Below are 23432 nucleotides of genomic sequence, written 5' to 3'. Positions count from 1 at the left end.
CCTGATGCAAGGGTTGAACTCACGAACTGAGAGATCATGCCCTGAGCTGAAGTCAGATGCTTAAGTGACTGACCCATCCAGGTGCCCCTTCTTCCTATATATTTATAACAAAGAGTTTCTAATGTTTTGACAGAAATTTCTCAGTCACAAAATAATTTTCCCCACTGACCGTTAATATTAAGATCATTTTGCACACTGTCGGTTTGCAGGGTAATTTTTACTATCCTGTAAGTATCATGCAAAGCAGGGCAATGTGTAAATGTGTATTTTGAAATACATATATAAAATATATATATAACTACACACACTATATACAATCTTGCTATGTATTAATAAAATCATATTATAAATCATTAACACCATATATATAAGTAAAAGATATTCATTACAGTGAACTGACAGGAACAGACTTAAAGTATTTTGATATGAGAATTTAGTTATGATTAAATTAGCAGTGATTATCCTAAATAAACCATCGTCTTTTACGTATTGGTTCTTTTGCCTATACAAAAGCCTTTACTTACAGTTACGCATTTACTACTAAAAATACCTTAACAATGTAATGATCTGTCCTATAACCCATTTAATAAGGTCAGTTCAAATGGAAGTGGAAATAGAAAAGAGCAAAATATCAAAAGCACAACAAGAGCAAAGGTGTTTCACTAAAAGTCTTTATTAAGAAAATATACTTTATTAGATACCTATTTTACGTAATTGGTGCCATGTTCTTATAAAATGTCCCCTACTTCTTCGACACTAACAACATCACTTGAGCACACATAAGAACCATGTGCTATAGTAAGGAAAACAAATATTAAAAAATTTACTTACTCTTAGCCACTCTACCATATTCTCTTCAATTTCACTATCAGCAGAGATGTCTAATATAAGACGTCGCGTCAAATGAGCTTTGTGATATCTCATAAAAACGTCTTTATTTTGTACGTATTTAAGTACCAACAGCTGTACAGAAAACAGAGTTACTTTCAATTCATGTACACTCTTTGCCACCTCTCTCACTGAGCCCTTTCCATATCCCCCAATGTCAAAGTCCAGAAATTTACATGAGTATATACAGAGAGAGGTCTACTGAACTGCCCGTGTCTGAAAAATAACCAGTCCTGACATACTATTTTACTAAACAATTAGCAAATTTGAGACTGTAATCAAATAACCTTTTAGTTTCTATAAACATCAAATTTCCAGATTTCATATGCAACGTAATAAAACTTTACATGAAAATTAAGGGTTCTCCCCCAATTTTCTCTTCTGTAAAATCTTTTCACTTTTTTTCTGACACTCATCTTCTATTGTCTATATTCTCTACCTTTACTTCTTGTTTTTCTTCCTCTCTGTATTCCTGGACTTACAGCATATTACACTAACAGCCAGGATACAAAAATGAAAGCAACTAACTCTTCCCTTCACTCACTGGTGTTGAAACACCTATCCTGGGCTCTCACAAAAAGAAAGAGGTGAAAAACTCCTAGTCTCTCCACTGCCATTCCAAACACCATCAGCCCCATTTCCCCCTTCTTTGTCCTTTAATAGAAGCTGGCACTGAATTCCTTGAAAACAATCAAGAAGGGGTAAGAATTAAATCTATTTTCCTTTCTAGAAGCTACAAAGTAAAAACTTCCAGGAAGAAAAACAACTGCCCTATAGAGATCTTACATTGTAAAATTTCGTATTAGCTGCTCATAGATAAACATTTTAAAAAATGTGATGCTATCACAGAAAGTCTTACAAGCAAAACACAAATTCAAAGTAAGATAATTAAAATTTCTGTAATAAAAAAAAGATATGTACCACTTCTTTAAGCTTTGCTTCAATCTCTTCAGAGGTTAGTTTTTTGCTTAATGGTGTTTTTCTTAACAACATGTCACAGTAATTGGCAAGCAGCTCAGGGCATTTTGATTCAGGCTGAGTTTTTAATCCCACCCTAAAAAACAAAATAAAAGCAGTTGATGAAAAGTGACTGGTATCTACAAATATTTTTTTTTCACCGTTTATTTTTGAGAGAGAGAGAGAACGAACAAGAGCAGGGGAGGGGCAGAGAGACAAAGAAGGAGAAAGAGAATCCCAAGCAGGCTCCACACTGTCAGTGCAGAGACTGACATGGGGCTCAAACCCATGAACCATGAGATCATGTCCTGATCCTAGATCAAGAGTCCGAAGTCCAACCGACTGGGACACCCAGGTGCTCCCTGCAAATATTTTTTCTAGAGCCAATTTTTCATGAGCAAGACAATGAGGGGGCATAACTTAAGGAGGCCCTCATCTCAGGTTCCCAGGGCCTGCAGGGCCCTGAGAGGGAAACCTCGAAGTAGTCTGTATCCTGGGTGAGGGCCTGTCTACCGGTAGCCTTGTCAATAATCTTTAAAAACTTTTCTTCAGGTACTTACTTGCTAAATACTTCTGAAAAAGTATGTAAGTCCTTGCATATTTTTAAGTTAACATTAAAAACTTTTCATTATTAATATGTCAAGAAAAAAGTTACTTCATTCTCTGAAATGTATCCAATGTAACTTAAATTCGTTATGTGATATCTACCATCATCCATTTTCAAAAACTGTAAACAAACTTTTCTTAAACAATGAAGAACTTTTAACTCTATTTTACTTTGCCAACAAAACTTAAAAGCCAGTGTACTATATTTTTATGCTTTAAAGTTCTTTATCTTACTTCTCTAAACTATGTAGGAAATAAATTTAAATTCAACATTTCAAAATTCGTGTATATAAAACTTACATGTTATTTTCCCAGAATTGAATTAACCAAATTATTTTAAGTACACAACTTTCCAAAATAACAAACTTGTAATGCCTGTATGTATAAAACATAGGCAGTACGTTACTGTTTGTGTCAACTCTTACTGAGGGAGATGAAACTTTTCCCTCCAACTTATGAACCCAGAAATTACTTTTATTTCTACTTTTTTATCTTTATAAATATATATCTGTCCTGAACGATCTTATTCTCATAAGTAAGTACATGAGACAGGAAGTTTTTCTGATGTCACTCAACTTGTTGAGAACCTTCCGGGTTACTGGCTTAAAAAATACATACAAATCTAACACCAAAGGTTATTTTTAATAATGCATCAAACTAGCCATCAATTGTGTGGAAAGCAAAGAACTGGACACCCTATGACTTGCAAAAGGATCTGATACTTAGTTGTAAGAAATTCATTTCTCGGGGGTGCCTGGATGGTTCAGCTGGTTAAGCATCGGACTCTTGACCTCAGCTCAGGTCATGATCTCACGATTTGTGAGTTTGAGCCCCTACACAGGGCTCTGACAGCACAGAGCCTGCTTGGAATTCTCTCTCCATCTCTCTCTGCTCCTACCCCACTTGTGCTCTTTCTCTCCCTCAAAACAAATAACTAAACTTAAAAAAAAAAAAAGAATCCATTTTCTGTACATCAATACCAATATTTCAAAATATTCCTTTCTTATGCAACTCGGAGGTTTTTTTAAATGTTTATTTATTTATTTTTTTTAATTTTTTTTTTTTAACGTTTATTTATTTTTGAGACAGAGAGAGAGACAGAGCATGAACGGGGGAGGGGCAGAGAGAGAGGGAGACACAGAATCGGAAGGAGGCTCCAGGCTCCGAGCCATCAGCCCAGAGCCTGACGCGGGGCTCGAACTCACGGACCGCGAGATCGTGACCTGGCTGAAGTCGGACGCTTAACCGACTGCGCCACCCAGGCGCCCCTAAATGTTTATTTATTTTGAGAGAGAGCGCGAGAATTCCAGGCAGTCTCCGCACTGAGCACGGAGTCTGATGTGGGGCTCAATCCCACGAACTGTGAGATCATGACCTGAGCTGAAATCAAGAGCCAATCATCTAACCGACCAAGGCGGCTTTTTATGTTTCAAGGCAACACACCATACTAAGAATAAGGGGAGGTGCACCTTTCTTTGCACAGCAGGGAAGACTAATTGTGGGGAGAAGTGGAAAGGGCAAATTGTAACGATACTTCCACCAGAGGGCGCCAATTTAGAAAAGAGCAGATGCGGAAGCGGAGGACTGAAGAACGCATTTCCTTTAAGGCTAACTGGCACTCGCTAGAAAGGTTTTGACGTAGACATGGGCCAGTGGGAAGACCACTAACTTACTTCCCATCCCTCTACCTTCATCTACCCGCACTGCCAATGCCTAGCTCCCGCATGAACTCCTGCCAAGTCTGCAGCGATCCATCATCTCCCTTCCTCCAATTCACCCTGCTGGGAAGACAGAGGTCAGTCCTTCATCCTTGACTCTGGGAAGGCAGCGTGTCATTTCCTCTCCTGGGGCTGTTTTAGGGATTTTTTGTTTCTTTTCAGTTTTCCAGCTGTTTCACTATGACGTACTGATTTAATTTGTATTTATCCTGCTTGGGACTCAAAGAGAATCTAAGAGTTGGCAGCTTTCATCAATTCTGGAAATTTATGGCCAATAACTTCAAATACTGCTTATGTCCCCTTTTCTGCTCTAATTCCAATTACATATTGCTATAGACATGTTACCTTTTCTCGGTAACAATTTCCACCTATTTGTTCATTAATGTGTATTATTTGTTCCCTATCACTTATCTATTTAAGCTTGTTATTACTAAGATATAATTCACATACCATGCAGTTCATCCATTTAAAGTATGCAAGTCGAAGTTTTTAAGTATATCTATAAACTTGTGCAACCACCATAATAAAATTTTAAAACATTTTCATTACCTACAAAAGAAACCCCACACTCATTAGCCAAATGCCATTCTCCAGCCACCCCTCCCTCCCAGCGCTGGTTACAAGTATTCTACCTTTTATCTTTATGGATCTCCTTTTCCTGAACACCTCATATAAAGGGAATCATACAATGTGTGCTCTCTGGTGACTGACTTTTTAAAATTAGGATAATGTTTTTAAGATTCGTCCATATCATAGCACATATTGCCGGTTCATTCCTTTTAAAAAATATTTACCTTTTTATTGTGGTAAAAAACATTTCCTGTTTTAATCATTTCTAAGTTTACAATCCAGTGGCAGTAAGTACATTCAAAATGTTCTGCAAATATCGCCACTATCCGTACCTTGTTCACTGCCCTACACAGAAACCCTACATCCGTTAAACGGTAACTTCCCAGTTCCCTCTCCCCACCCCCACCAAGTCCCAGCAGATATCTACTCTACTTTATTAATGGACCTGCCTATTCCAGATACCTTATGTAAGTGGAATCACACAATATTTGTCCTTTTGTGTGCGGCCTATTCCACTTAGCACTTCTCAGGGCTTCGTTCATGTTGTAGCATGTATCAGATTCTCATTCCATTTTAGGGCTCAAGGAGAGTCCACTGCATGGCTGTACCATATTCTCCTTACCCCTTCACCAGACAATGGGCATTTGGGTTGTCCTTTTGTGGAAGGCTATTAAGAATAATGCTGCTACCAACATTTGTGTACAAATAAAACCAATTTTTTTTAAATGTTTATTTTTGAAAGAGAGAGTGCAGAAGAGGGGCAGAGAGAGAGGGAGACACAGAAACAGAAGCAGGCTCCAGGCTCCGAGCTATCAGCACAGAGCCTGACACGGGGCTCGAACTCATGAATGGTGAGATCACGACCTGAGCCAAAGTCGGCCGCTTAACCAACTCAGCCACCCAGGGGCCCCATAAATGTTTTTGTTTTTGTTTTTTTTTAAGTAACCAATGTATTCACCACATCAGAAGAATACAGGAAAAAAAAAAAAAAACCTTAAGCATTTCAACACAGAAAAAAAGTATTTAATAAAAGTCAATACCCATTGATTTATTATCAAAACTTTTAGCAAGCTAGGAATAAAAAGCAATCTAATTAAGGGCATCTATGAAAAACCCTCAGCTAACTTTGTAATTAGTGATGAAATATTAAAGGCTTTCTGCTCCAGCTTGCCAAAATGACAGGGATGCCCACTTTAACTACATTTATCTAAAAATGTACTTATAATCCTAACCAGTTTATCAAGGCAAGAAAAGTAAGTGGTATAAAAATCAGAAAGGAAGATATAAAACTTGTATATTTACAGATTACATGATTATTTACACAGGAAAACCTTAAGAAATCTGCAAAACAACTATAAGAACTAATAACTTCCACAAGGTAACAGGATATAAGATCAATATACTAAAATCAACTGTTTACCTACAGATAAATTATACTACCTGACTTTAAAACTTACTACAGAACTATATTAATTATGACTATATAATAATGGCCTAAGAATACCTAAACAAATCAATGGAATAGAATAGAGAGCCCAGAAATACATACATATTTCGTTTTAAAGTTTATTTATTTTGAGGGGGCCTGGGTGGCTCAGTCAGTTGGGCATCCGACTTCGGCTCAGGTCATGAACTCGTGGTTCACGGGTTTGAGCCCCGCGTCAGGCTCTGTGCTGACAGCTCAGAGCCTGGAACCTGCTTCAGATTCTGTATCTCCCTCTCTCTTTGCCCTTCCCCCGCTCATGCTCGCTCTCTTTCTCTCTCTCTCTCAAAAAAAAAAGTTACAAAGTTTATTTATTTTGAGAGAGAGACAGAAGAGAAATAGAGTGAGAGTGGGAAGGGTCAGGGAGAGAGGGAGAGAGAGAATCCCAAGCAGGCTCTGCATTGTCAGCACAGAGCCTGATGTGGGACTCCATGTCACGAACTATAGGATCATGACCTGAGTCGAAACCAAGAGTGAGATGCTTAACCGACTGGGCCGCCTGAGCACCCCAACGTACATATTTTTGAGTGATTTGATTTTGACAAAAGGTCCCAAAGCAATGAAGTGGGGAGGGAAAGTAATTCCAATAAATGGTGAAAGAACCACTTGTTACCCATGTGGAAAAGAAAAAAAGTCAGATTTAACCCCTGACTTACACTATACATAATCATTAATTTAAGATGGATCCTAGAACTAAGAACCTAGAACTTTCACATTTATGAAAGCTAAAATGATAAAGCTTCTAGAAGAAACAAAAGAGATTATCTTCATGTCTCAGGGGTAGAGGTAAATGAAGTTTTCTAGATGAAACATAAAAAGCAAAAAACCATAAAAGAAAAGCACATATCTCTCAAATGATCTATATTTCAAAGAATATGTAAGAACTGTTATAGCTCACTAAGAAAAAGGAACAATGCAGTGGGAAGAAAAAAAAAAAACAGACAAAAAAGATACTTTATAAAGGAAAATATAAGAAGGCTAGGGGCGCTTGGGTGATTCAGTCAGTTAAGCATCTGAACAACTCAAGTCATGATCTCACAGTTCATGAGATCAAGCCCCACACCAGGCTCTGTGCTGACAGCTCAGAGCCTGGAGCCTGCGTGGATCCTGTCTCCCTCTCTCTCTGCCCCTCCCCTGTGCTCATGCTCTCTCACTTTCTCAAAAATAAACATTAAAAAAAATTTTAATATAAGAAGGTGAAATAGTACACGAAAATGTGCTCAACAACAATAGTCACAAGGAAATGGAGCCGAAACCATAATGAGACAGTCACTACAAACTCTACAACGACTGAAATTAAAATGACAAGTCTAACTGCTGGTAAGAACGTGGATCGGCTAGCACGCCCTGACTTCACTGGTGGGAGTGTGGGAAACGAGCCACTGTGATATGCCGGTACACACCTGAATCTCAACACCACTATGCTGCACTCAAAGAAGCTTTACAAAAAGAAGTGCATATTGTATGATTCCATTTATATAAAGTCCCAGGTGAGGCAAAACTAATCTCGGCCGAAATCATCAGAATGGCTGTCTCTGGAAGAGGACGGGGTAGGACTGACAGGGAAACGGGTGTGAGGGGATTCTTGAGGATGATGAACATCCGGTCCATCGTATATGGGGTGCAGGCATTTGTCAGGTCTCACAGAACCGGACACTTGGGATTTAAGTATCTGTCCGCATGTAAATTTTACCTGAACACATATACCGACACCATATTCAATTAATGACCGTCTGCTGAAGTGTTCAGGGAGCGAAAGTTACTTGTGCCTGAAATTTCTTTTGAAATCCATTTAAAAAGCTGACTGATGATGTATACAGAGATATATATTTGACAAAGCAACAGGTGACAGAAATTTGAAAATTTTTGTTAAAAAACGCGGGGGGCAGGGATGAATGAGGAAGACCTTTATGTATCCATATGAAGAGATTCTGAAAATGTAGTGTTTATGTGTTTTATATATTTCACAATGTATAAAGAAAACAGGACAGATGCCCTCCTAAATTTTGTCAAGTCGGCAGAACATTTTTCCACTTAAAAAAAATAATAAGATCAACGTTTTTTGGTCACAAAAAGAGATAATTTAATATGAAATTAAAATTCAAGACAGTTTTTTCCCTCAAAAATGTGAGACAATTGTTAATATTCAATGGCAACAAAAATCATTAAAGTAAAAACAAAACAACAACAAAAATCAAACCTAACAGTTTGCATATTCAATAATGTATAAGACACTCCAAAAAATGAAAGAATTTTAAACATGATTTTTAAAGACTTACCCTTTCTGCTTCAAAGGTAATTCAAGTTTAAATATGGTAGCATCATTAACAACTGCTTTATATGCCTGTAAAGAATTTAAAATGTAATGAGCATTATTTTTTGTTTTGAAAATACAGCTAGATATTCTATTTATTTATTTTAAATGTTTGAGAGAGACAGAGAGAGAGAGACAGAGTGTGAGCAGGGGAGGGGCACAGAGAGGGAGACACAGAATCCGAAGCAGGCTCCAGGCTTCGAGCTGTCAGCACAGAGCCCGATGTGGGGCTCGAACTCATGAATGGTGAGATCATGACCTGAGCCGAAGTTGGATGCTTAATGGACTGAGCCACCCAGGCGCCCCCTACCCTTGTGTTTTTTAATGTACAGCTAGATATTTTAATGGTGTACCTGGCCTGACAGAATTTTTCAGGTCAATGACTTCATGCCCCTCCTGATGCTATGATTGTCGTTATTCTCAAGCGGGGTCTTAGTGCTGCCTGACCGCCACACCACCTTCTCTTGTCAATACACTCTCCCAGAACACATCTCGTACCATCAACTTTCTCTTCAGCCTCCAATATTTCCTCTTCCCGCTGATGATGTGGCTTCCTATTTTCCTAATAAAACTGAAGTGATCAGAATTCCCTCCCATTTCTTCTCTATCTTCACTTTTTCCCCCCACCCACCATTTCTGCAGCCTTGCCATACAAACGTATCGTTATTTCAATCTTGAAAATTCTCTCTTGCCTTTGTTCACCTTCAGCCACAGCCTCATTTACCTCTCTCTCTTTAAGCTCGAGTAATGGATGAAGTGCGCAGCCCATGGTCTCCAATTTCTCTACGGCCGTTCCTCCTGGGAAAACCTTCCAGGACCAGGCTTTCGTGCCACAGCTCCGCTAACTGTTCTCACTAAGTCACTGACGACCTCCATGTTGCTGAAGACAATGGCCGATGCCCATCCCATCTGACCTCTCAGCAGCCTTTTAAAACAGCAGATCACAGCCTCCTCCTTGAAGTGCTCCTCCCACTTGTCTCCTCCCACAGTGCACTCTCCTGGTCATTCCACTCATCCCCCTCTCACCTCAGGAAAGTTGCTTCTTCATCCTTCTCATAACCAAACTGACTATCCCAGGCTAGTCCCTGAATCTCTTTGCTATCATCACTCATCACACTGGTGATCACAGCTAGCGTCCGTGCTTTAAATACCATCCAGACGCTAAAGCTCCCCATTTACGATTCCAGGTCTATTCTCTCCCTTACATGGCCGCCGTGACGCTGCCACATGGACAGTGAACAAATCTTTCAAAATTAACTTGTCCAAAACTGATCTCCTACCTAATCTCCCTACAACCATCCCCCACAAACTGCCTCTCCCATCACCTTCCCCATCTCAGCAAGCACATGCTGCTAATCGATCGGAACAAAAATCTGTCATCTTTGGTCTCTAGTACATTCTACATCTGATTCATTAGCAAATCTTGGGTAGTTTGCTGTCATCATCAGTATCCAACCAACCATGACTACCTCTACCCGCTACGGTTCCGAGCCGAGCCTCCATCCTTACTTCACAGAATTGCCCAAGTAGGTTCCTAACTGCTCTTGTTTCTTCCCTTGCTCCTCTTAGTCTATTCTTTTTGCAGCAACCAAGGGATCCTTTTTTATAAAATTTTTTTTAAATGTTTATTTATTTATTTTTGGGAGACAGAGGCGGGGGGGGCAGAGACAGAGGGAGAGAGAATCCCAAGCAGGCTCTATGCCATCGGCGCAGAGCCCAATGTGGCGCTCAAACCCACAAACGGTGAGATAACGACCTGAGCCCACAGGTCATGACCAAGAGTCAGACACTTAACCAACTGAGCCAACCTGGTGCCCCAACCAAGGGATCCTTTAAAATGTAAGTCATATGGGCCGCCTGGGTGGCCTAGTTGGTTGAGCATCCGACTTCGGCTCAGGTCGTGACCTCACTGCTTGTGAGTTCGAGCCCCGCACTGGGCGCTGTGCTGACAGCTCAGAGCCTGGAGCCTGCCTCACATTCTTCCCCCATCTCTCTGCCCCTCTCCTGCTCTCTCTCTCTCGCTCTCAAATATAGAATTAAAAAAATTAAAAGTAAGTCATATTCATTCTGTTCAGAACCTTTCAGGGACTTTCTGTCCAATTCAGGGTAAAAACCAAACTCCTTACCATGGCTCATAGCCTGACGTGATCTGGCCTCTATTATCTCTTTGACTTCATTTCCTACTCTTCTCCCCTCACTTGATCCACTCAGGCCACAATGACCTTTTTCTCCCCTGTTCCTGGAATAGGACAGGGATATTCCTGCCTACAGCATTTGTATCCGCTGTCCCCTTTGGCTGAACACACTTCCCTCATATACCACATGACTTCATGTCTTAATCACCTTCAATCTGGATTCTAATGTCCCCTCAATGAAGACTTTGCCAGCCGCTCAATTTAACATTTCAAACCAACTCACTACTTCCATCCTCCCTTAACATCTTTCCTCCTCTCTCTCCCTCCCTCTCTCTCTCTCTCTCTCTCTCTCTCTCTCTCTTCCTATCCACTTACAAACAGAAAGAGGGGAAGAAAACAAAACAAAAACCCTCAACCCTACTGGAGAAAGTTGATTGTCTTTTTAGAGACACAAGAACAACAGCAAAAAAATCTAACTTGGGAAATAATGAAAGATAGTTCAAAGCAAAAACACTGATGGTAATTTCTATAGTGATAGGTTTACAACACTTTAAAAGATACAACTCTAAGGATAATTCTATGTTTTGTTATTATCCCATGCTAGCAAGGACAGAAGAAAGGGTAAGGGAAGCAGGGTAAGTGACATAATACCCAGGAGTCCTGTGAGAAGGGCAGAGGGTGGAGCAATCAACTCTGCTTGGGACAGGATGTCGGGGGAGGCAGGCTATCAAGGAAGTTCCAGGAGGAATGTACTTTGAGGTGGGTCTTGAAGGGTGAAGAAGGGAAGAATAGGAATTCAATAATCAGTAAGAGTAAAAAACGGGAAAATATTCTTGGAAAAATGAAGGAGCAACTTTCTACTAAATTCTAGTCCATAAGCATACCCAACGCTTACAAAAACATGTACCAAGCCAAATATAATAAAAATGGTTGCCCTCCACTGATTAAAAAAAAAGAGTTGCTAGGTTTTCAGTTTGTAACTTAGTAGCATAATGGTGCAAGTTTCTTTTTAAAAATAAATTATGGGTCGTTCATTGGTTAAGTGTCTGGCTCTGTATTTCAGCTCAGGTCATGATCTCACGGTTGTGAGATTGAGCCCCGCGTTGGGCTCCACACTGGGCATGGAGACTGCTTAAGGTTCTCTCTCTCCCTCTCCCTCTGCCCCTCCCCTACGCGTGTGGTCTGTCTCTTTCAAAAAATTGTTTTTAATTTAAAAATATGACATCTTAAGGACTGAGAACAAACTAAGGGTAGCTGGGGGAGGTGGGGGAGAGGGGAAAGTGGGTGACGGGCAGGGAGGAGGGCACTTGTTGGGATGAACACTGGGTGTGGTATGGAAACCAATTTGACAATAAATTGTATTTAAAAGAAAATAAAAAATAAAAAAAATAAAAATAAAAATATTATGACAGTAGTATTGATACACAGGAACACATACCTTATCTCTTGCAGTAAGAAATCGTGGATCATCTTGAAAAGCTTCTTTGACAAGTTTACTAAATCTATTAAATAATGTAAGTAACTGCTCAACGTATTTCTCAGAGTCCTAAAAATAAAATGTTTCATACTCAAATGAGATTTTAAAAAGAAAACAATACAAAAAAATAATATAAATGTAATTTTAATAAATCATTACAGAGATAAAATTTGGGACTTCTCTGAAAAAAATTTTTTCCCGATATTAAAAGATGTTCCAATATTACTGTTTTGCCATCAATCACTATTTTAAATACCCGATCTTCCATTTAAAAAACAACCTTGACACACATTCATCCTCGCCACTGAGGAAACTTACAGTAGTAATGGTTTCAGCAGCTGCTACCATATCTGCCAGGCCAGCGCTAATGATATGTTCCTCCAAGTCTTTCAGCATTGGCTCTATCCCATTGGGAACCTTGTCCATCAATGAAAACATTAAATGTAGTTCTGAAAGGACAGAACACACTCATGAAATCACCTCATCCATCAAAATAAAGTTTCTCATTGGTCTAGAATGCCTATGATAGGAAAAGTATGGAGAAATATTAGCTGGAAATTGAGAACCTTAATAGTACTCTGTAGGTACAATTAGTTTAGGAGTTGTTATAATAAGTACTATAACTTCTTGATCTACATTCTGACAAAAATTGTTTTTAAAGGAAACTCAAATTAAAAGTGACCACACAAAAAAAAAAATAAATAAAAAAAATAAATAAATAAAAGTGACCACACAGCACAAAACCTAACTCCTCTTAAAAGGTGAATCATTTGACCTTCAATTCCACAGAACAGTTTTTATTCTAAGAAGCACAAAAATTTACGTAATAGCCTATTTCATAAAGTAGACACAATATTAAATTCATAGCACCATATCATTAAGTGGCAAAAAAACTCACATCATCAGAGTAATGATTATAAAAGAAAAAAGTGTATTAGGGATAACATGAAACTGCACTCATTGATAGGGAATTTTTCAGTTTATGAAAGCACTCTTTCATGTTATACTGTTTAACTGACTTCGCAAAAATCTTGCTGCACAAAACTGTTTGCGACTAAATAATCCTTTTGAAGGGAGTCCAACAGGGATCAGATAAGATAGAACTCTACTTAGCTTGGCATACAAAGATTCACATATTTCATTTATGCCAATGAGCTTTCTACTACAAAACTATTAACAAGTGTATGAACCTAGGTGAGCTGAAATACATACTTTAAATGCAGCTGGAGATTTTTATACACACTGAAATCCGGAGAGCAATACATCAAAGTGTTAAAAGTTGTTATCTCCACGTAGTAGAAATATAGGTAATTTTTTTTTACCATATTCCTTTTGGTTGTAATGTACTTGCAACCTCCCCAAATATACCTTTATTAAGAAAACATGTAAATAATAAAAAAAAGTACTTGCAGAAATCTTAAATTGTAACATATTTTAGGGGAGAGGGATGAAGAGCATTACCATGGAGTGTTATTTTACTTTCTAAAAATATTTGTTACCAAGTCCCACACAGAAGTCAAATATCTAGTTCTTTCCTATCCCTATGTTTACCATTTAAATTAGCCTTTAAAAGCAGGAGTCCTACCGTTTGAGGACACACTGAAATGCAACCCCCTCCCCTGCACATTGATACCGAAGGGGAGAATGTTTAAAATGCAAATTTGCAACCTTCTATACGTTAAACATCTTACCATTTTCTTTAAGCACAGTTTACCGGAACAAATATACCTCTATATAAAAGAATAATCTAATAGCAAACTTATTAAAAGTGATTCGATTCAAAGATACCTCTTAAAAGATTATGAGAACTTTATGTGATGTTTTACCTACTTTCAGTTTCATTTCGCTTGATCATGCCTTGGCACTCGGCTAAGATAGTCTCTTTAAAAGATGTCACCAGGGCATTTACACAGCATTCCATGAGCTGAAATATAGCAAAAACTGGTCAAGGCTATTTTAAGCACAAATCTACTCCACTCTGCTTTTTAAGCCCCATAAGATCATACTGTTCAACAACAACAGCAAAAAACTGAGTATACTGAAAGCAGATTTTACTTACCTTTACTACAGAACGCTGAAGGTGGATACTCTATACTAGTTTACCAAAGTATATTTACACCTAAGAAAAAGGCTATAGAACTTATGTTCTCTTTAGAAATTTGAATAAAGCCCCGCAAGGAGGGAAGGAAAAAAACTGGAAAATATACAAATCAAAATGAAAACAAAATTAAATAAACTGATGAATTCTTCTTGTCTGGAGAGAACATGCGTTAAAATTAGATTTTAAAATTCTGAAAGTATGAATACATCCATTCAACTAACCACCACGAGATGCCTACTGTGTGCAGGCATCAAAGAAGTGGTTCAGACAAAGATTAAGGTATAACCCCTGCTATGGAAGAGGTCACTGTCTACTTAAGGGCGAGGAAGAAAGCAAACATAAACTAAGAACAATTCAGTTAACTGGCAACACACACACACACACACACACCCAACAAACAAAAACAGGCAGAGGAACTATGCACTTCTTTCTGAGGTAGTTAAAATGGTCTTGTGTACAAGATGAAATCTAAACTGAATCTTGAAAAATAACTACAAGTCCAAAATGGATTGAGTATTCTAGGAATAAGAAGCTGGATACGGTAAGGAATAAACAGTGGAAGAGAAAACTAGAAAGGTAGCTGGAGGCAGATTATGAAGGAAAATCTACAGTTTGGGATTTTATTCTATAGGCGGGGCAGGGAACAAAGAATCAAAGGTTTTAAACAGAGGATAAATGCAATGAACTTCTACTCCCCCAAGAGTAGACTGGTCAAGGAGGCTGTTGTAATATTCCAAGGAGCATGGCCAGGGTCCAGTGTTCCAGGCGGTCTTCAACATAAGCCACCCCACCCCCACCACTGCTCCTTTGTGTCACAGAATTACTTCTTATTCGTGCAGGCCTCAATTAAAATGAATAGGTCGTGTAAAGCAAGGTACCCTACGGATGACTGGTACAAATCTTCTCAAATGAAGATCATGCATCTGTACTGAGGAAGGGAATTATGCGTGTCTTAAAAGCTCTTTGTTAAAAATTCTCCTTGGAATTGACATAGTGTTCATAATTACTGATGCTGAATTTAGGCAATAGGGATTCACTATACTACTTTTTAAATCTTAAAAAAATTTGAATAGAAAGTTTTTTTCAGGTCCCTTTTTGAGAATTACGCTAACAACTTTAAAATCCATGTGTGCCAATTTCCTAGGAAAACAATACACACAGGGGCGCCTGGGTGGCTCAGTCGGTTGGGCGGCCGACTTCGGCTCAGGTCATGACCTCACGGTCTGTGAGTTCGAGCCCCGTGTCGGGCTCTGTGCTGACAGCTCAGGGCCTGGAGCCTGTTTCAGATTCTGTGTCTCCCTCTCTCTGACCCTCCCCCGTTCATGCTCTGTCTCTGTCTCAAAAATAAATAAACGTTAAAAAAAAAAAAAAAAAGAAAAGAAAACAATACACACAAAGGTGGTGGGGAAATTTCTGCCTTGCCCAGGCGGGGAAGCTCTGCCCCAACTCCTGAGTAGTCTCACTTGACACCAGCTCTGTGATGCGCACAGCTGACCAGGGCCGCCCTCTGCAGCAAGGCGGATTGTGAGGAGGTAAGTCTAACTACACATAACGGAGAAGAGAGAAAGTGCCATTGAAATAAGCTCCAAGCCTCTGTCACTTCATCTCCATTTTCATTTTGCTTTTTATAAAAGTTTATTTATTTTGAGAGACAGAGAGTGAGCACATGTGAGCGGAGGAGGGGCAGAGAGAGAGGAGAGAGAGAATCCCAAGCAGGCTCTGCGTTGACAAACATGATGCAGGGCTTGATCTCACAAACTGTGACATCATAGCCTGAGTTGAAGTCAAGAGTTGGACACTTAAACGACCGAACCACCCAGGCTCCCCTCTCCATCTTCTATTTCACTGAAAATTTATACTTGAATATAAGTGAAGTTAGTCCAACTGCTGCAAATTCCTAAAGTCCAGCCTGTGTTTCAAATCGTTGTGAAAGAAATTTCTTTTTTTTTGTAGTTTATTTACTTATTTGTGCAGGAGGAGCAGAGAGAGAGGGAGAGAGAGAGAATTCTAAGCAAGCTCCGCATTGGGCCAGGAATCTGATGCGGGGCTCGAACTCACAAACCATGAGATCATGACCTGAGTCGAAATCAAGAGATGGATGCTTAACCAACTGAGCCGCCCAGGCGCCCCTTGTTGCGAAAGGTTTCAATGACTGTAACCAGCTTTTTTTTTTTTTTTAATAACACAGAACAACAACAAAAAAAGCAGAGTGCATCGTACATAATAACAGCGAGTATTATTTCATAGAACTTTGGTTTCAGATATGTGCAAGTAAGCACAGTATATACTAAGCCACAATACATAATGTATTTCTTATTGTGGGTTATAATGAGAATTAAAAGGAGAGGACAAGATGATTGAAGAAAACTGAACAGGATCTGGTAACTGCTTAGATGAAAGATAGTTATGAAAATAAAAGTCTGCTGAAGCAGTTTCTAGTTTGAGAGGTTTAACTATATATATAGCAAGGAGTATCTTTCCAAGAGCACCTACTCTGTGTCAAGCATTGCACTAAATGCTTTACATACACTACCTTATTTAACCCACATGACTACCTTATCAAACAGATATTTAACACATAAGGAAACAAGCTTACGGAGGCTGAGTAACTTGCAAATGTTGTACAGTTAGTTCATGAGGTCTTGTAATTTGAGGCTGTATGTGACTCCACTATCTAGAACTTCTGTTACATTAACAGAGCAAGTATATACTTAATAATGGCTACATGCTGAGAACTAAGTGCTTTAAGGAAGAGAGAAGTATAGAACATGGTTTGTATCTTCAATAATCTTATAACCCATCTGGGGACATGTATGTGTATATCTAAAAATTTGTGTATAATTCATATATAATAGAGGTACATTAAAAGAAGTTCAACTCATTAATAAACCAAAGATGTAGAAATAAAGGCATCATTGTTACACTATAAACTTCACAAGGACAAAGACTATGTTTTGTCCACAGATATGTATTCGTGGCTTCACACACAGCTGGTGCCTGGTAAGTAACACAACAAAGTAGCCTATAATTTGCTACTAACTCTAGTGGTGGGAAAAAATAGGTACAGTGGGATTTCAAGTAAGAGGAAGCTGATGAAGGCTAGAGAATGTGTGGGGACTTTATCACAAGATGGACCATAGGATTCTGGAGGATTTAAACAGGCAGAGAAAAAGTATAAAGTAAAACATTAAGAAAACAGGTAAAAAATGCTTGAAAATGAATCCAAGAAAAAAAATGAATAGAAAAAAATATAAGAATGAGGAAACATTCTTGGGGCACGTGGGTGGTTCAGTTGGTTAAGCGTCCAACTTAGGCTCAGGTCATGATCTCTAAGTCTGTGGGTTCGAGCCCCATGTGAAGCTCTGTGCTGACAGCTCAGAGCCTGGAGCTTGCCTCAGATTCGGTGTCTCCCCCTCTCTCTGCCCCTCCCGTGCTCATGCTCTGCCTCTCTCTGTCTCTCAATAATAAATAAATGTTAAAAAATTTTTTTAAAAAATAATGAAGAAATATTCTTTATTGGAGTAGCATGACTCTTGTTGGACAGTATTAAGTGAGAAAAATAGGTTAGGGCAAAATTATGAAGAGGCTTGAACATCAGATATAGGAAATAATGATACTATAGTTCCTGAATAAAGAAGTAAAATAATAAAAGTGGTGAAAGTTTATAAAAAATTAGCCTGAACTCACAAAAGAATAAAAACGGTCCATAATAAGAATAAAGACGTCTAGCCTCATTAATAATTTTTAATTTTTTTTCAGGGCGCCTGGGTGGCTCAGTCGGTTGAGTGCCCGACTTCGGCTCAGGTCATGATCTCACAGTTCGTGTGTGTGAGCCCTGTATCAGGATCTGAGCTGACAGCTCAGAGCCTGGAGCCTGCTTCTGCTTCTGTGTCTCCCTCTCTCTCTGCCCCTAACCCATTCATATTCTGTCTGTGTCTCTCAAAAAAAAAAATAAACATTAAAAAAATTTTTTAAATTTTTTTAATGTTTACTTATTTTTGACTGAGAGAGAGAGAGAGAGAGAGAGAGAGACAAAGCATGAGTGGGGGAGGGGCAGAGAGAGAGAGGGGGAAACACAGAATCTGAAGCAGGCTCCAGGCTCTGAGATGTCAGCACAGAGCCCGATGCAGGGCTTCAAACTCATGGACCGTAAGATCATGACCTGAGCCGAAGTCAGATGCTGGCTGACTGAGCCACCCATGCCCCCCATCATTAATAATTTTTAAATACACATAAACATTTTTTTCAAGTCTATAATACCAGGAAAACTGTCAAAATCCACAGATTGACAAAAGCGAGATAAGCAAAGATCAACAGGCACACTGTTGATGGGAGTAAGGATCACCACATTTCCAAAGATCAGTTTGGTATCATGTAGCGATTTGTAAAAGTGCATACCCTTTGCTTCAGCAATTTCATTTCTAGTAAATTCCATTCCAAGAGAACACCACATGTGTGTGCATAAAAGTGTTAAAATGACAAAGGCATATAAGGATGTCCTAGGAAGTACTATTCATAAGAAATAAACTATAGTAATGACAATAATGAAAATGCCCATCATTAGAGAATTGGTTAGGTATACTGACTAGGTATGTATCATTAAGTACATACAGATATGAAAAAGAATGTTATAATGAAATTCTGTATCATATAGAGTAAAATATATGGGACATCATAAATTTCTTTGACATGATAAAAGAAAGGAAGGAAAGAAAGGGAAGGGAAAAGAAAAAAGGAAAGAAAACAAAAAAGGCAATGACCAAGTAAATATAACAAAATGATGATCACAGTTGAAGCTAGGGGCTGGGTACGGGCGTGGGGTTCATTACTCTTTTCTCCACTTTTGTAAATATTTAAAAACTTTCATAACAAGGCTTTTTTTTTTTAAATAAAAGAGATTAATTATGGTATAAATCCCTATGTGATGAAAAATCCTTCAGAACACTATTTTACATAGGCAAAAAGAAAAAAGGGAGATTGCTTGACAGTTTCCCCCTTATTGTAAAAGAGTCTTAACAAGAGCATCAGTTCCTTGAGAGCATAGATCATGTTCTTCCTCTTTTGTATTTCTTTCCCGTCATTTACCAAAATACTACATACAGAGTCAACCCTACATATATTACTTGTTATTTGAAAAATCTGCCTTGAAAGGAAAGGAGAGTGGGAAGCCATCCCTCTCACCTTGTACCCCCTTTCTGTCTCCTTTTGCCAGCTTCAGTGAGGAACACAACTTTTTGCCAGGTGCCATCACCTTGCGTATTTTGCCTGAGATGAACACAAGCTCTAAATCCATACAGATCTCTCCCCAGAGGTCTGCAAGGTGTGACACTTTCACTATGAATGTGCTCCATGTTCTACCTCCCTCTACAGCAAAACTCTGCAAAGATGGCACCTGCCATGCAACACAGCAGCCACTCAGGACCTGCTGAACGAGGATGGAGGGCGGGACAGGTCAGCCAAGTGGCGTGGAGAGTCTTCCTTTAGTGGTATTCAATTTGCACCTTTAATTCTACTTCACTGAAATTTAGTACAAAGCAACAAGAATGGCTCGTTCATTACGTAAATCTGCACAAGTAATAGTTTGCTTCAGCCCAACTATAAAGTAGGGGATGAACTAAAAATTATCCTAGGTTTCTCCACTTTAAGATTTTACTTTATCATTATAAGGTCTTTAACCATACAAGGGAACATATTCAGGAATTCATTCATTCTATGCGTGGAAGGTTATTCTCAAAATTAATTTCCCTTGGCCTTTCTAGCTTGGTTAAGATTTCTTTGTTTTACCATTATAACTAGTACTTGCTTCATTTATCAACTATTTACATGACTACACAGAGCGACGAAGAGTCAGACTTACCTTCACTTTTTCGCCATCACCCTTAATACACTAAAATCGTGAAAGTTAACAGCTACTTTAATGTTATTCATTTATGACTTGTGGCCTGGCTGCTAATTTTTTAAATCAGTGTTTTGTATGGACAGTAAAATAGTTCCTGTCTTCGAATCAGCAACTTTCTCCAAATCTGAGCCCCGGCAGCAAAAACTACCTGCCAGGCACAGTGTTTTATTAAACTTTGACCACACAAGTGGGTATTATCCCATTTTACAGTTAAGCAAACACAGATTACAACGGTTGAATGACTTGCCACAGAGCACACAGCTGGTAAAATGACAACAATGGAAACAAAATCCTCACGTGGTGGCCACACATACACCCCTAACCGCTGTTAACACCACCCCCCCCCCCACCATCTTTGCCTCGAAGACTTGCCACCACCAGTCCCCTCTCTACTCCATTACACTGCTGTACAAACCATCCACTTTATTTTAGTGTCCATCTGAAGACAGGAAGCAGATGGCTGCTATTACCCACAACTGGCATAAGACCTAACATATTTTAAGTGCATAATAAGTACTAACTGAGTGCCCTCATGGAATGCCAAGGTATGTCAGACAATCACCCAAAATATTAATAGCCATAGGAAAAATGTTAAATTTATCCTAGTTTAAACTTTTTCTCATTCTTTTCTACCATGTTTCACTTCTTTTTCTTAAACGTTTATTTATTTTGAGAGAGAGAGAAAGAGAGAGTGCGAGCACACATGCAAGGAAGGGAGAGGCAGCGCGAGAGGGAGAGAGAGAATTCCAAGCAGGCTCCAGGCTCCGTGTTGTCAGCATGGAGCCCGACTCAGGGCTCGATCCCACAAACAATGAGATCATGACCTGAGCCAAGATCAAGAGTCGGACACTTAACTGAGGCACCAGGTGCCCCTCACGCTTCACTCTCTGCTGTCAAGTGCATCTCTCCAGCGGTGCAGCTCTGAAGGCTCTCTCCTGGTTTTACAGACGGGCTGTGGCTCATGTGTCCCAGGGCCACCGGAGGGAGAGAGAGCTGGTGAGAGCTGCGCGCATCACAGGAGTGAGAGGGACTGGGCGGCGCTCCTCTAAGCACAACTAGCACCGCCCTCAGCTGCCAGCACCCCCAGGACGGATGACATCCCAGGTGTCCCCTGAACTGCGAGCAGCGGAAGCTGCTCTAAGGGCTGTTCTCTGGCGAAGGCAGTCTCCTCCATGACACACACACGCTGCCAATGAGCCACGCTCGCACCCGTGTGCAATGACACACACACAAAGCATGTGATGCAAGCTGGTGACCGCAACTCAAGCTGGATGAATTAAAACCTAGGAGCCAGCCTCTTATCTTCTTTCAGTCACAATCTGGAAGGCCAGGCTGGCAGCTCTCAGGGTCCCCGCTTCAACAGCACAACAACAACAACAAAGACTGCCAGCTGTAGAAGATAACAGAGCAGACCAGGAGAACAATATGTATCTAGAAAGTTCTCACAAAGTTCCAAGTCTGTAAATCCAGATATCCTTCATTTTAGTTTTCTCCTTGTACTTTCCACACTGGATTTGACATGAACTGACACATTTGCCTTTTTTGTTGAGATGGGTTCTTGCTCCTTGCAACCAAGAGAGTTGACTACACGTGTGCTATATGCGATACGTACATTCAAAATTATATACCAAACTTTGTGTCTCTTCTTTATACACCTCCAAAGGGCTTAGCATTATCCTTAGGAACTCGGGATCTAGAAATGGACTTTATAAGAAGCCTAGCTTCACCATTTCCTAGCTATCAGAGGCTAACCTCTACTGTCTCTGAGTTTCATTTTCTTCACTTATACAAGAGTAACAGCACCTACCTGCTAGTTCTACGTCCAAAATACATCCTGAATCCCTCCACTTATATATCCAGCTCCACTGCCATCGATACCTCTCCCCCTGATATAATTTGTGATCCAAATACCCCACTGCAAACCAAATGCCCTTTCGTAATATAAAAATTAGAGGACATCAGTTCTCTGCTTCAACCCCCAGAATGGCCTCCCACCGCATTAAGCTCCTGTCCCCTCTCTCCTCCATCTGGGTCACTCACCGCCTCTCACCCGCCACACTAACCTTCTTCCTCTGTTCCTCACACAGGCTAAGTCTGTTCCTGCTTCGGAGCCTTCGCACTGGCTCTTCCCTCCACCTAGAAAGCTTTGTCCCAGATCTTCACAAAGTCTTAGGTCTTAGTTCCAATGTGACTCCCTGAAAAAGACCTTCCTTGACCACATTCCATAAAGCAAAAGCGACAGCAGAAGCATTACTGGCGCTAATTCACTTTCTACAGCATTATTCTAGTTAGAAAGACGTGCTTATCCTGGGACACTGCAAGGTCTTGACACATCCTTTACTGGGAATATATATAAACAGCAGCTCAGACAAGCACAAAGATTTGAGAGACAAACAACAGCTGAGACAGGGCTGAACAACAAGAAGAAGTAAAACTACCACTATTTACAGATGACAGGACATTAATATAGAAAACCAAGAACACAACACCAAAGAACTGTCAGAACTAATAAACGAATTCAGTGAAGTTTCAGAATATAAAGTTAATATGCGAAAATCTATTATGTTTCTTTACACTAATAACGAACTATCACAAAGAGAAATCAAGAAAACAAGCTCATTTACAACTGCACCAAAAAGAATACCCAGAAATAAATTTAACCAAGGAGGTAAAAGAACTATACACTCAAAACTGAAAGACACTGATGAAACAAAATGAAAAACACACAAAGAAATGGGAAGATATTCAGTGCTCATAGGTTGGAAGAATAGTGTTAAGATGTCATGAGACTACAAGTAATATACAGAATCAATGCAAGCCCAATCAAAAGTCCAATGGTATTTTTCACAGAAAAAGAACAATCTTACAATTTGTAGGGAACCACAAAAGACCCAGAATAGTCAAAGCAATCTAGAGGAAGAAGAACAAAGCTGGAGGCATCACCTCCCTGACTTCAAACTATATGACAAAGCTCTACAGTAATCAAAATCGTGCGGTATCAGCACAAAAACAGACACGCAGATCAACGGAACAGAAAAGAGGGCCCAGAAATAAGCCCACACTTATGCGGTCAATTAATTTACAACAAAGGAGTCAAGAATCTACAATGGGGAAAGGACAGAAATACACACGAGGAAAGGACAACCAAGTACCAACAAATGGTGCTGAGAAAACTGGATAGCCACACACAAATGAAGGAAACTGCACCACTCTCTTGCACCACACACAAAAATGAGCTCAAAATGGATTCAAGACTCAAACGTAAGACCACAAACCAGAAAGCC

The 23432-nt window shown here is 39.5% G+C and overlaps 1 protein-coding gene across 3 annotated transcripts in view; it reads right to left on the bottom strand.

Annotated features, from left to right (window-relative positions):
* The window catches only part of CUL5 (cullin 5), a 94891-nt gene that overhangs the window by 13513 nt on the left and 57946 nt on the right, over nt 1–23432 (bottom strand). For all 3 annotated transcript variants that reach the window (XM_058686657.1, XM_058686659.1, XM_058686658.1), the window contains 6 exons: nt 13979–14072; nt 12467–12597; nt 12110–12217; nt 8502–8566; nt 1810–1942; nt 832–963 (listed from right to left, as the gene is read on the bottom strand). In XM_058686657.1, the coding sequence (XP_058542640.1) occupies nt 832–963; nt 1810–1942; nt 8502–8566; nt 12110–12217; nt 12467–12597; nt 13979–14072 (663 nt within the window). The remainder of the gene's footprint in view (nt 1–831; nt 964–1809; nt 1943–8501; nt 8567–12109; nt 12218–12466; nt 12598–13978; nt 14073–23432) is intronic.

Source organism: Neofelis nebulosa, chromosome 10 (genome assembly GCF_028018385.1).
Source record: "Neofelis nebulosa isolate mNeoNeb1 chromosome 10, mNeoNeb1.pri, whole genome shotgun sequence".
Lineage (NCBI taxonomy): Eukaryota > Metazoa > Chordata > Mammalia > Carnivora > Felidae > Neofelis > Neofelis nebulosa.
The sequence above is the reverse complement of the archived record's forward strand: the minus strand, read 5'-3'. Positions and strand labels throughout refer to the sequence as shown.